At 38.0% G+C, this 13,059-nt stretch overlaps 1 protein-coding gene and 1 long non-coding RNA gene across 6 annotated transcripts in view; one reads left to right on the top strand and one right to left on the bottom strand.

Moving 5' to 3' along the window:
• SORBS2 (sorbin and SH3 domain containing 2) overlaps nucleotides 1-13,059 on the bottom strand; it is a 205,671-nt gene that overhangs the window by 75,467 nt on the left and 117,145 nt on the right. For all 5 annotated transcript variants that reach the window (XM_081521701.1, XM_081521704.1, XM_081521702.1 and 2 more), the window contains 2 exons: nucleotides 3,606-3,744; nucleotides 38-210 (listed from right to left, as the gene is read on the bottom strand). In XM_081521701.1, the coding sequence (XP_081377827.1) occupies nucleotides 38-210; nucleotides 3,606-3,744 (312 nt within the window). The remainder of the gene's footprint in view (nucleotides 1-37; nucleotides 211-3,605; nucleotides 3,745-13,059) is intronic.
• LOC145518111 (uncharacterized) overlaps nucleotides 1-13,059 on the top strand; it is a 194,789-nt gene that overhangs the window by 102,189 nt on the left and 79,541 nt on the right. The gene's annotated exons all lie outside the window — the stretch shown is intronic.

Here is a 13,059-nt window from a genome sequence, read left to right as displayed (position 1 = left end):
ACAGCCCCGGAGCAACGCGGGCGCTGGCATTTCCTACCGTTCTGATTGCCGTGGGGATTCCGGATTCATCCACTGGCCCGATCCCTGGGTAGTGGGGCGCCTTGATGACTGTCACTCTCTTCTCCTCCTCGGAGGACCTGTACAGCGGTATCGAGCTGCCCACGCTGCCGTCCAGAGACTGGGCATGCTGGGGGTATGCCTCCGAGGAATCTGCGGAGAAGATGTGGTGAAATGTATTTGATGCACAAGGAATCAGATTAATGGAGCTTCATATTCATGCCTACTGTAATACAGTATATTATAATTATGTGTAATTACATAGTTATATGTGATTAATTATGCATAAATATGTAATACTATGGGCTTCCCTGGTGGCTCAGACAGTAAAGAATCTGCCTGCAATGCAGGATGCCCAGGTTTGATCCCTGGGTCTGGAAAATGCCCTGGAGAAGGGAATGGCAACCCACTACACTATTCTTGCATGGAAAATCCCATGGACAGAGGAGCCTGGTGGGCTACAGTCCATGGGCTTGCAAAGAGTTGGGCATGACTGAGTGAATAACACACATTAATACTACATTTATAAATAAATATAGAGTATATTTGCATCAGTATATCTTCTAGCTCATTTATCTTAACTTTGAGCCACTCATTGTTAACATGTAGGTATATACTGCATGGACCTCTGAAAATAAGATCTTCATCTTTCAGTGACAGGGGTTAAGGGGAAGAATAGTATTTATTGAAAGACCATGTGGCCGTGTGGCCACCACTGTGTTAAGAAAGTGCTTTTGAGATTTTCCTGGTGGGTCCAGTGATGATGACTTCCTGATCACATCAGGAAATCTTCACATCCAGACATATACTTGAATGTTAAGGCATATGGGTAAAGAAATGATCATAAGCTACTAGCATTAATTTTTATCTAAGACTCCATGATGGCCATAATAGCTTTGTTTTTACTTTAAAGAAGCAAAAACCATGACCTCTCACCCCTGGGCTGTGAAAGTTGCCATAAGCATACAGTTTGGCTGAGATTTATCACGTTCTTATTTTCAAGCCATCTTTGTTAACTTTTGGTGTACTTTTGTAAGAAACAAAGATGACATAGGTGTACTATGTGTTCCACTTATAGTATACAAGTATTTATAAAAATCTATATTATTATCATTTATTTAGTACAAGGGATGATATGACTTCTTGTTTTTCTACAGTAAATTTCAAAATTTTGCTGACCAAGTATGACTCTCAGCCATGGTTTGCCAGGTCTATTACTCATGTAACTCAGGTCTTTTTTTTTTTTTTTTTTTAAGGTGGATAAGAAAGTCTTTATGTCAGGGTAGCAGTCATTGATTACATATAAGTATAGATATAGATATAGCATATCTAAAAAAATCTAAAAAGATACGACTGTGTTTTGTAGCAGAACTTCATAAGATATTTTAAAAATTTGACTCATCATTATAAGGATAAATAAAGATAAGACCTCTTCAAACTAAAATCCATTGTAACATTTATAACTTCTATATTCTATGTTTTAGTTTGCAACAGAAAAGCTTTTTCAATCCATTTCAATTCATGATGAAGGATAAATAAGGCTAAAACTACTTTATGTGCTATTGTATATAAAAGTAATATCTTTCCCAAGCAACTCCAAATTAAGATGCAAAGTGGTATTTGACTCTGATTTTCCATTTAATTATGGAAAGGATTTGAGTGGACAACCAGGATGCTAGTATTTCTATCAAATATTTTTTGAGCACCGAGTATGTGCAAAGTCCCAGTCTAAACAATGTTAACTCTGTCTTAATATGCGGTTCATAAGATTCTAAGAACTAATAGCTTACATAATACAAGTTGGCCTTTTATTTTATTATGCTCTTATATGGTTCACTAACTCTCATTTTCAGTCTTTTTGTCCTCAACTTTATAAAGTTCCTTTAGGGCAGAATAGTTCCTCTTGGCAGAATTTATTCAATATTTATCTACAGAATTTCTTTCTGTGCAGTGTAGTTTATATGTAAAATCGACCCATTGATACGTTCTAATATAAAAATCTGTCCATTCTCAAGTATTTACATATTTTATCCGTTGGAGTGGGAGGGACAAAACTGTGTTCATTAAGAGAGACAAAGAGGACAGTCTAATTTTGATAATAATTATTTGGAAAAATATTATGGCAAGGGTAACTTGTAGGATTTTACTATAGATGTGTGCTCATGTATAGCTCCATAAAGAATCTAAATATAACAGACTCCTATTATGATACTACACCACAGATTGCTTATTTATAAGGGCAGTGTTTTGGCACAAAGACGTTCTACTATCTTATACTCTAAAAGGACATCATTATAAGATTCACAGATGATCCCAGGAGCAGCCTTAGAGAAGGAGCAAGTATATTTAGACTTCTGCTTAATGAATCTCATGGCTCCATGTAAGTCTTATAATTAGAGAGCTTTTGTGGGCCACAGAAGTTTGAGTTGCATAATCCATAGGCTGGGTGTTCCTGGGTAAATTAATACCCTCATTTTCTTTCAATACACAGTTGTCAGGGATGAGAAGATGCTGTCTACTGTCAGTGAAGACATGGGGGCTAAAGCCCTGTCTAGTTCCTTTCTCTTTGCTGCGTGGTGGTGTCCAGAGGATTGGTCTTCCGCTTTTCTGAGAGGTAGGTTGAGGTCACGGGGCCCTCTGCCGGTTCCCCTGTTTCTGGCTGTCCTGCAGGCCTTCCAGTTGCTAAGCATGGAACCTTTTTCAGCTTCAGTTCAGATGATGGTTTGATTCGGTCAGTTTCTCAATGTTTGGGGTTTTTTCTTTACCTTTTTTAAAAGCCAAGAAATACTTATTACGTTATCTTCTAAATTGTCCTAACATATTTTGCTGCATAAAAATGTTTCTAGAATTATATAGCACAGCTTCTTTTCCAGGAGGCTCTAAAGAGTTCATTAGCCCCATGAAATTATGTCTTAAAATTTATGTGGCTGTTCTAATGTTCATTTCTTTTTCTGGAGGAGAGCTCTATCTTTGACTTAATTCCCAAAAGATTTAGACATAACTTCCTATAAAATTCTGGAATCATTTAAAGGAACTCACACCCTTGTCAGAAGGTCTTCTGGTTTCGGTTCCAACAGCAGTTTACTACTTTGTGAGGCGCCTATTCCCTTGTTAGACTGTTTTAATTGCTAAACAGTTCTATAATGAAAGCTTTTCCATGAAAGAAAGGGCTGTCTCAAACATAGATGGTGTTTGTCCCCCATGGAAATGCACGGCCTCATGGAATGTTCTCCTGGCACATGTGCACTTGCTGCTCCCTAAATGGCCATCTCTTTCTTTCTACGCCATCACCCCAAATATCTAATAGCCTTCTCCACACACGGACATAGATGCAGTCATCGCCTTGGAATAGCTGGGTGTCTATTTTCTCCAGTGCTGACTCCTCTGCCTCTAATTCCTCTCCTAGGATAGGCTCCTTAAGAAAGTGGAGTGTTGCATGGTTCTTCTTCGTTTTCCAAAAATTGTTTGGATGCTTTACGTATTTCTCATGTGGTTTGTACCTGCTGTACTGAAATTGTCGTGAAAATCATGGCTATCAGATGACTTACCGAGTGACCGGCCGTGCTGCATGATCATGCTTGAATTAAGTGAGGCTGGTAGCGAGTACGCAGAAGGGGAAAACGGCCTTTGATAGTAACTCATTGGACTCACAGTGCCTCCAGAGTTTCCATTCACTGTTATCTGGCTCTGAGAAAAGTCCAAAGACATCCTGTTAAAGCACACATTCCCCTAAACACCTCACTCCTTTAGATGGCAATAAAGACTTCCACTCACATGACAGTAATCAGCTGTCAAGTGTTTATTTACTTTGAAACTGATGTCGAGAAGGGCATGGCATGTTGTTTTTCAGTGTCTTCTCGATCTTCCTTTACTTTGAAAATCACTTTCTTTTTATGTCACAGACCATAGGAAGTGATGAGGGGAATGGAAACAGCTGACCACTGGGCACAGCACTCTGCCAACAGTGAGGGTGAATCTGTTCTTATGTCACGACTTAAGCAGTCAGAACACTGTCATACTGCTCTGTGTGTGGGATTTGAAATGAATGTTCTTTGACAAGAGGAAAGGGATTGGCTCTCAGGTTTAATCATGGATGTATATCCTCTAGTGAATCAGTGTTTCCGGGGCAAAGTGACTAACAGAAGGAGGATAATTGTTTGGATTTATATGTCCTGAAGCAATCTATTCTGGAAGAATCAAATACCTGGCAAAGCATCAGAAAGATGTGTTAAATCTCTCATCTCACTTTTTAGCCCTTTATAGTAATACTAATTTGTTGTTTTGATTGCTTTATATTTGAGTATTTTCATATCCCCATTGGTGTTTCAAGATCCCTGTTGGAAATTGTGATATATATGCTTTTTAAACATATTTTTTTCTGTATAACATGCAACCTGGTGCTAATAACATGGTAGGTATTCACTAGATACATATTAAAATTGAATCGAATCAGCTCAGTTCAGGGAGGTTGAGCTCACTGCTATTAAGCTTGCCTGTCTATCCACAATGCAGTACTGGGCACTGTGCAGATGGTATAATGGATGCAAATAAGATAAAACGTTAGCAAGAGCAGTTAGTTAAAATACAGCTGAATACAGTACGCACACAACACTCATATGCATACAGATAAAGAACCATAATTTGTGAACTTAATCTACTTGTTTTAAAACAATTAAACTTTTGTTGTACATGCCTGAAACATAGGTAGTCAATTAATTTCACATTATCATGATTTCTCACTTTAAAGCAGATGCTTTCAAATCATGTAGATTAATCTAATTTTGTCACTTTCTAGCCATGCCACATCTGGCCTAAAGTCAGTAAGCATTTCATTACAATGATTGTGCTTAACGATGAAGTACTTCTCTGAGCTGTTACAGAAATTACTCTCATAGTATAAGCAACTCTGTCTTGAGAGTCTTCTAGCCTAGAGCACTGGCCATTCAAATAAGTTGATGCACAGATCTCCCCAAATGCTTCAGAATGCTTATATACCTTTGATGAATTATTCAAGAATATTTTTGCCTCGTGGCCCAAATCCAGTTTGGTTGATCTTTGTAAATATATTTTCAATATTATTGTTATAATGCGTTTGAATTAACGTTAAAGGTAGGAGAACTAAAAACTATCATGTTTTGTAACTAAACTTAGGAAAGCTGCCCTTCCTTCTATCTTGATGGTTTCAATAACAATGGCTATGGGTTAAAATAAAAATAAACACTTCAAATAGATTTAGTCTTTCATCATGTTAAATCAATTAGGATTTTACTAATTGAATACTACTATTAGAACTTTAGAATATATTTTATTGTTATATGAAATGATTATTAGGAAAGCCATCTCATGGAGAAGGTATATGCAATTTAAAGTAAGTTCATATAGTGTTGGTTTTTGTATCAGTTAGCTATTGCTGCATAACAAGCCACCTAAAACTCAGAATCTAAAACAATAAACGTTTATTATTGCACTGCAAAGAAAAAGTAAGTTCAGTTACAATTAGCTCTACAAGGCTATATGTATCCCGTTCAGGCATACATGGAGTATATGTAATTGAAAATCTGCACCATAAAATTCTGAAGCACTTCAGTCATTCATAAATCATTTATTAGGGGCTGCTTTTCAAACAGACATAGGTAAATGATATAAATATGTATGGAAAATATTTATATTTAATCTAAATGGAAGACAAATTATTGCTATATAAAACAATAAATGTTCATAAATTTCTATACTGGAATGGCTTGGGAAAATAGTCCCAAAAAATTCACAGGGCTAAATTTCTGCAGTGTAGATTAAGATTATTTACATTATTTACTCCTGTTGGACAGATGGATTCAAAAGATGTAGCTGTTAATGAAGCGGCAGCAAGAATTAACATTGTACAGTGAGTAATCATATATGTGATGAATAAGGAGATGTGAACTGCTCACACAGGGCACATTCATATGAATCTCTGAAGTAAATTATTATCTACCAGGATTTAGATTTTATACTCTAATCATCATAATATTATATGGATATCTAAATTTTTGAGAAAACTTCTTACTAAGACAAATCACTGTACAACTCATTAGAGCAACACAGTGTGAACATAAGCAACTCTAAAATGAATTAAGAGAATATAATTGACTTTTTCAGCCAAAATAAGCTAATGAGAATGACTCTAATGGATTTTTCTCTAACAGATGATACATGATTGGTTTAGATGAAATCAACACCTATGCAAATAAAAATGCTCAGGTGCAAAATCAGATGGCAGACAAGAAATTGGTCCTTTTGGCTTTTGGAGATCTGTTTAAAACAATGATGGAGCAAAGGAAAGAGGAGTAATTCCATGCATGATAGCAGGAGTGGTTAAGGTGATGCCATCTGTCATGGCAGACAGCTGACCCAAGGTTGGGGAAGATGTTTCAGAAAGGTCAGTGGTGTCAGAGTCAGCTATCTGCAGTTCATCTGGGGTGGCTGAGGAGGACTCCCTGGAGGAGCAGGAAGAGTACTCATCCTGGGAGAAGTCTGTAGTGAGAGAGCCTGTGGCATAGCCTTGAAGCAGGCGGGCAGGAGCAAGGTGAAGGGGGTTATAAAAACAGGGTGAAAGGTTGGGGGTGGGGGTCTTTGCAGGTGTGAAGACCCCCAATCAGCAGGTGGTGGCAGGGTAAGTGAGGCTGGGCTGGAGCCACCGTCTTGTGAAAAAGTGGTTGGGTTATGAGGTACCCCAGAAGGTGGGCAGAGGCTTCTGGTCGGGTTTGTCTGTGAAGCATTTACCTCATTGGCAGTTAAGTTCTGGTTTCCAAGCTGAGTTTGAGGAAAAAATAACGAGAAGAGAGATAAATTATCCAATTAATAAAAACATCTCTTTTTTTTGCAATGTGACAGAGAAGGCAAAGCACAGATTTATTTGCAAGCACTTTAAGGAAATATATTTAGAAGGATTAGGTGCCAATGACACAGTAGAGGAAAAGCATGAAAACATGCAGAAAATGAATTCAGTGCTTTTTGGAAATAAGAAAGACCAGTTTTCACACAGCTTTCATTTGGGGTAGGGGCTTAAGAGTGTTGGCATAATGGAATTTTTTTCTCCTAAGTTTTAGTTTTTGTACTTGTGACAGCAAATTAATACCTGGTTATCCATCGGTTGGCAGAATTAGTTTCCCTTCACCAGAAAAATCTTATAGCAATTTTCTCCTACTGCCTCCTTCTTGGAAAGTGTCCCCCAACTATAAATCAGTTTGCCTCGTGTTATGCTGATTTGCAGATCTAGAGACTGATCAAACTAAACACAACTAAGTGGAAAGGGAATTTTGTTTCCTTACCACTCATTGAATCTCTATTTTGATTTCACTGTAAGATGCTAAAGGAATTGAACTTTAAGGTATCCTCGCAGTGAAAATAGTGGTGTCTTTGTGTGAAAATGGAAAAAAAACCCCAAACCAGCCATTGATGATATTAGAGTACATCCTAGTTGGTTAGAACTACTGTTGGCTTTAAATCTTAGGTAAAGGAGAAAGAAACTGAAGAAAGAGAAGGTTTAATGCCTCCAAGGCTGTACAACCCGAGAGGCTAAACGTGGTGGGAAGGGTGGTCTGTCAAAGGAAGAGCGCGGACGGCCCATTAAAGATAACTATTCGTCCTAACCTTCTGTTATCTGACCACACAGGTCGAATATGATGATAAATGTATTGACTCAACATGAGTACATGAAACTCTGAACCAACCAAAATATTTTTTCTTACTCCTCACTCTGAAACCCCCACCTCCAGAATAGAGGTTTTTTGAGTGTTTGGTATGGTGCCAGTTGTAACATAGATAGCCAAAGTATTATAGGATATTAATACAAGGGTGGGGAATACAGTAAACAGAACTGTATGAGCTTAAAAATCTTGCCTAATGAAGATTTAAGTGGTTCTTGGCCAGTTGTCATGTTCATAACAGTTGATGTCATATAGACTGCTGATCTCATAAAAAGTTATAATTAATTTTTTCCTCAGACTTTTAATTGAAGAATTTTTTAAAAACCCACTATATAAAATGATCTCTTGGCCACAGATGCCTTGAAAATCTGAGAGCTATTGATCCTTCTCAGGAAAAATGCACAAATTCATAAAATTTCATGTCAACTTTAGGAGTTCATGAATACTCAAAAGCACATCTTTAACAGGTGAAGAAACTCCAACCCTGAATAAAAGTCAGATTTCTCTATTCTATTCGTATCTAGTAAGTTTGTGTTGTTGTTGTTTAAAGACACTCATTTTACCTTCTTTTCCCATTTAGGTTGTTACATAATATTAATCAGAGTTCCCTGTATATACAGTAGGTCTCTATTGGTTATACATTTTAAATATAGCAGTGTGTACATGTCCATCTCAATTTGAAAAAGAATAGATATGTATGTGCAAAACTGAATCGCTTTGCTGTGCACCTGAAACTAACACAACATTTTTAATCAACTATACACCAATATAAGATTAAACATTTATAAAGTAAAAAAAGACATTCATTTTAAATGATACTTTTATACTTGTGTAGTTTTAAGATCTTTAGAATTAACTAACAGAAACCTTAAAATAACCCAGAACTTAAAATGTTTTAGAAGGACTGCATCCTTTTTATTAGTAAATTTTTAATCATAAGTTTAGATTTTATTGAAAGTAAAAGTGTAATATTATGAAACTATAATAATTACAACCTAATAGGTTAGAATTTTGCTACAAGTCTGCATGGAATTCAGTACAGAACAGTCTTGGGTTGAATAATATCAATGAAATTCCTCATAACAATGCAGTTTCATTTAAGACATTTTCATATAATGTAAATGTCTTTAGTTCTGTTTATGCTAAGTAAAATTTTTTAAAATTAAATCATTCAAAAGATTTGAGTAATCTGTGTAAAGGAAGTTTTTTCTCCTTTAAAATAAGAAGAAAAATTTAATGATTGTACCCCTCTTGGCACTGGCTTGCCCATTTTCTTTGGACGTGAAACATGTCAAAATCTAAAGAATATCATCTCTAAAATCACCATTCTTATGGGGAATATGATCAGTTTGTTTGTACAGCATTGTATCTAGGATGGGTCCTTATTCATTGTTCTTCTAAAGAGAACGTCTACAGAAAACAGAGCTATCTCACTTTCTGAATTTCTCTCACAAGCAGCTGATATGCTTACAATTTTCATGTGTACGTGTGTGTAGATAACAGTAAAGTGCCTCTTGTTGACTCATATCACAATTAAATTTCCAGGGATAAAACTGAAAAGTCCAACAGTCGATTGGGCACCCACACACAAACTTTGAAATATCTTGGGGTAAAGCTGTAACTTTTCTCTTAGACTAGCTGGAGCTTCTTTAACATAAGCCTGATGCCTGTGTTAATGAAATACCCTCTTAGACATGGGGGAGAAAGAATCACAGTACAAATGTTTCCCTGAAGAGAACATAAGAGGAGGAAGATGAAAGTGTGAAAAGGGGAGGGAAGTATTTTCTCATTCTGAACTACTTTGAAGTAGGAAAAACTAGTTTAAAACAAGAGCAGGTTTTTTCCCCCCTACTGAGTTGGTAGCAGATAGATGACTGCAGAAAATCATCATAGTTGTTTTGTGTCTCTGTCTTTTCATGACCATGTAAGGTTAAAGAGTTTGAATGTAAGTCAAAGGTTACTAATATTTTATGAGTATCAGTCTGTGAGTATAATGCCTGATCAACTAATCTCATAACAAACTCACACAGAAGTCATGAAATATTGGTTGGGCATCCTAATAGAACACATGAGTGACTGGGGCTGGTGTTGATGGGATTGGTCCGGAAAGTATAGTCTATATTATCTACCTTTTCTAGCATCCCACTTTGCTAGCATTTATTCGTTATCAGCCTTCCTTCACATTCTATATCTTGACCCCGTGGAGCCATAGAGATGAGTTCTCTCCCTCTTCTATATGACACTGAGACAAAGTCCCCTCTGAGTCCCTCACATTTGTGCATCAGCAGCTGTGAAAGTAAAGCTTTGGCAAATGATTGATAACTTTATTTCATAATAGATTTGTTATATATTATATGTATTGTAAAGTTTATTCTCCTGAAGCAAAGGACACAGCATTAAAAAATGCCAGAGAAAACGTGTGAGGTGTAGATTTTGTTTTCTTTCAAAGCTTCTGTCTTGGACTTGCACTTCTGACATTGAGAACAATGCAACATTTTTAGCAACAGGATATCTGTTCACATAGTGACAGAGGGTAACACACCTCATTTTGTGTTCTCTCTATACATAAATGTGTAGGAGGTAAACTAAAACATGTGCAGTGTGCAATGTGCGTCGCTTATAAAGCAATGTGTTATATTATCAAATATGGAGAGAAGGAAACTTCCTATTGGTACGCTATAGTTTTCTTCTTACACTAATGGTCAGACTTTAATAAAAACAGGAGAAGTATATAAAGAAAACTTCTAGAGCACTAAAGTTTCCTTTTTACTCTCAATAGAGCATTTTTGTTTCTTGGATTGCTATTTTCTTGGGAGGATGTTTCTTTATAATAGAGCATGTATTTGGCTGATTTACGATGTGTAGCTGGATATCTCTTGGCATTTTCCGAGACTTTCTTACAAGAATATGGAATGAGGGTATTTAAAACAAAAGGTCACTGTTGTGAAAGGCCATTACATGGCAAATGAGACAAAATAAAGTATATCACAATAGGCGAGATGTGGAAACATGTCTAGATCCTCCTCGGTGGATGAATAGATAAAGAAAATGCAGTATATACAGGCAAGGGAAGATTATTCAGCCTTAAAAAAAGGAAATCCTGTCCCATGAGATAACACAGATGATATCCAAAGGCATTATTCTAACTGAAATAAACCAGTCACAGAAGGAGAAATATTGCATGGTTCCACTTTTATGAGGGATCTAAAACAGTCAAGCTCATAGAAGCAGACAGTAGAATGGTAGTTGCCAGGAGCGGGGGAGGCAGGGAAATGGGAGTTGCTGTTCACAGGAGGAGTTTCAGTTATGCGAGATGGTGACGTGATTACAGTCTAGAGCTCTGTTGTACAAAACCGTGCCTGTAGTCAACGATACTATATTGTATACTTTAAAATGTGTTAAGTGGGTGGATCTCAGTTCAATATTCTTACACAATTAAAACAAGTCAGAACTGCAACGGTTTTATACCACTTTTTGACAGTGTTATAAAACAAACTTTAATCCACCCATTCAAAAAATGTATTGTTGAAAATAATGTATTTCCTTTTCCCAATCAGATGCACAGTTGGGAAAAGGATATTTAAAATAACCACAGTTACTCCATATTGAGGGATTATCATGGCAGTCACTGTATCCAGCTCCTTATAGGCAGTGTCTTGTTCAAACCTCCCAGCAATAGTATGCGATGAATGCTACATTATTATCCCCATTTTATAGATGAAGTAAGTGAGGCTCAGGGAAGGGTAATCATTCAGTGAAAGGTCTAACATTAATGACCCCTTAAGGAGCTGACTGTCCAATTTTTCTCCTCCCAGTCTCTCTCAAGCTCACGAGAGAGCATGAGAAAGCCCCCTTCCCCACTTCTAAGTCAGCAGTAGGTTAGCAGATCTCATCTTACACATGCACTGGTAGCATTGGTTGTGCAGTTAACCATCTCTTCTTAATGTACTTTCCCCAGCTGGCTTTCAGGAGGCCACATCTTCTGGATTTCCTCCACCCTCAGCAGACACTGCCCTCAGTCTCCTTAGTTGGTTCCTCCTCTTACTATCGGGACGCCCTTGGGCTCAGTCCTTGGGCCTGCTCCTCCTCTCTTTGCAGCCACGCTCTGCTCATCTCATTCAGTCTCATGGCTGCAAAAGCATCTATACGCCAATGGCTTATATCTCCAACCCAGGCCTTTCACCAGATCTCTATATGCCTGTATCCAGTTGCATCCTGGACCTCTCCACATGGATGTCTAAAACTCACCTCAAACTTATCAATCAGGTCGCAAATGGAACCTCTGATCTTTCCCCAAACCTGCTCTACCCATGGTTATCCAGTCTCAGTGGATGAGGGTGGCAAATTCCATCGTTTCCCTGTTGCAAAGATGCAAAACTTTGAAGGCAGCCTTGCCTTTTTTTTTCCCCCTCACCTCCCACGTGCAATCTGTCAGGAAGTCCTATGTACTGTATTTTCAAAATACATTCAGAATCCGATTTCTCACCACCTCCCCTGCTTCCACCCTGCTCAGAGCCACTGCAATTTCTCACTTAAGCTGTTGCCATTGCCACCTGCTTGGCTTGCCTACTCTCCGTCTTGCCCTCCTGTAGTTTGCTCTCCACGGAGCTGCCGGAATGAATCTGTTAGACTGTAAGTCAGATAATGACAGTCGTAGCCTTAAATTCCCCCAGTGACTCCCATTTTCATTGAGAGTAAAAGTTGAAATCCTTACAGTGACTTCCTAGAACTTCTGCCATCTGGCCTCTGTTACCTCGGACTTGACTTCCTCTTACTCTGACCCTCACTTGATTCCTTTCCTTCCCACTGGCTTCCCTGATGGTCTTTGAGCAGCCTCAGCGTGCTTCAGCCTGAATCTTTACACTAAATATTCCCTCTGCCTGGAAAGTTCTTCCCCCCTTCAAAGCCGCTCTGTCTGCTGCATGAGGGCTCCTTGACTACCCTGTTTAACACGGACTCTGCTCCCCTCATCTCTGCTCAGGGCTGTTTAGTTTATTGACATAATTTCCTTCTAATGTATGCGATCTACTTATCTAAGTTTCTATTAATATTTGTTCCCTTTGCCATCGACAAGACTTTAATCATCAATGGTTTCAAATCTAACTCTGTGGCTAGAATGGACGACACCCGCCCAATAAATATTTGGTGAATGAATAAAGTGCATGCTAAGTTGCTTCAGTTATGTCCAACTCTTTGTGACGTCACGGACTGTAGCCCACCAGGCTCCTCTGTCCATGGGATTCTCCAGGCAAGAATACTAGAGTGGGTTGCCATGCCCTTCTCCAGGGGATTCTCCCAACCCAGGGATCAAACT

This window comes from Giraffa tippelskirchi, chromosome 8 (genome assembly GCF_054371585.1).
Source record: "Giraffa tippelskirchi isolate mGirTip1 chromosome 8, T2T-mGirTip1v1.2.pri, whole genome shotgun sequence".
Taxonomy (NCBI): Eukaryota; Metazoa; Chordata; class Mammalia; order Artiodactyla; family Giraffidae; genus Giraffa; species Giraffa tippelskirchi.
This window is presented reverse-complemented; position numbering and strand designations above follow the sequence as displayed.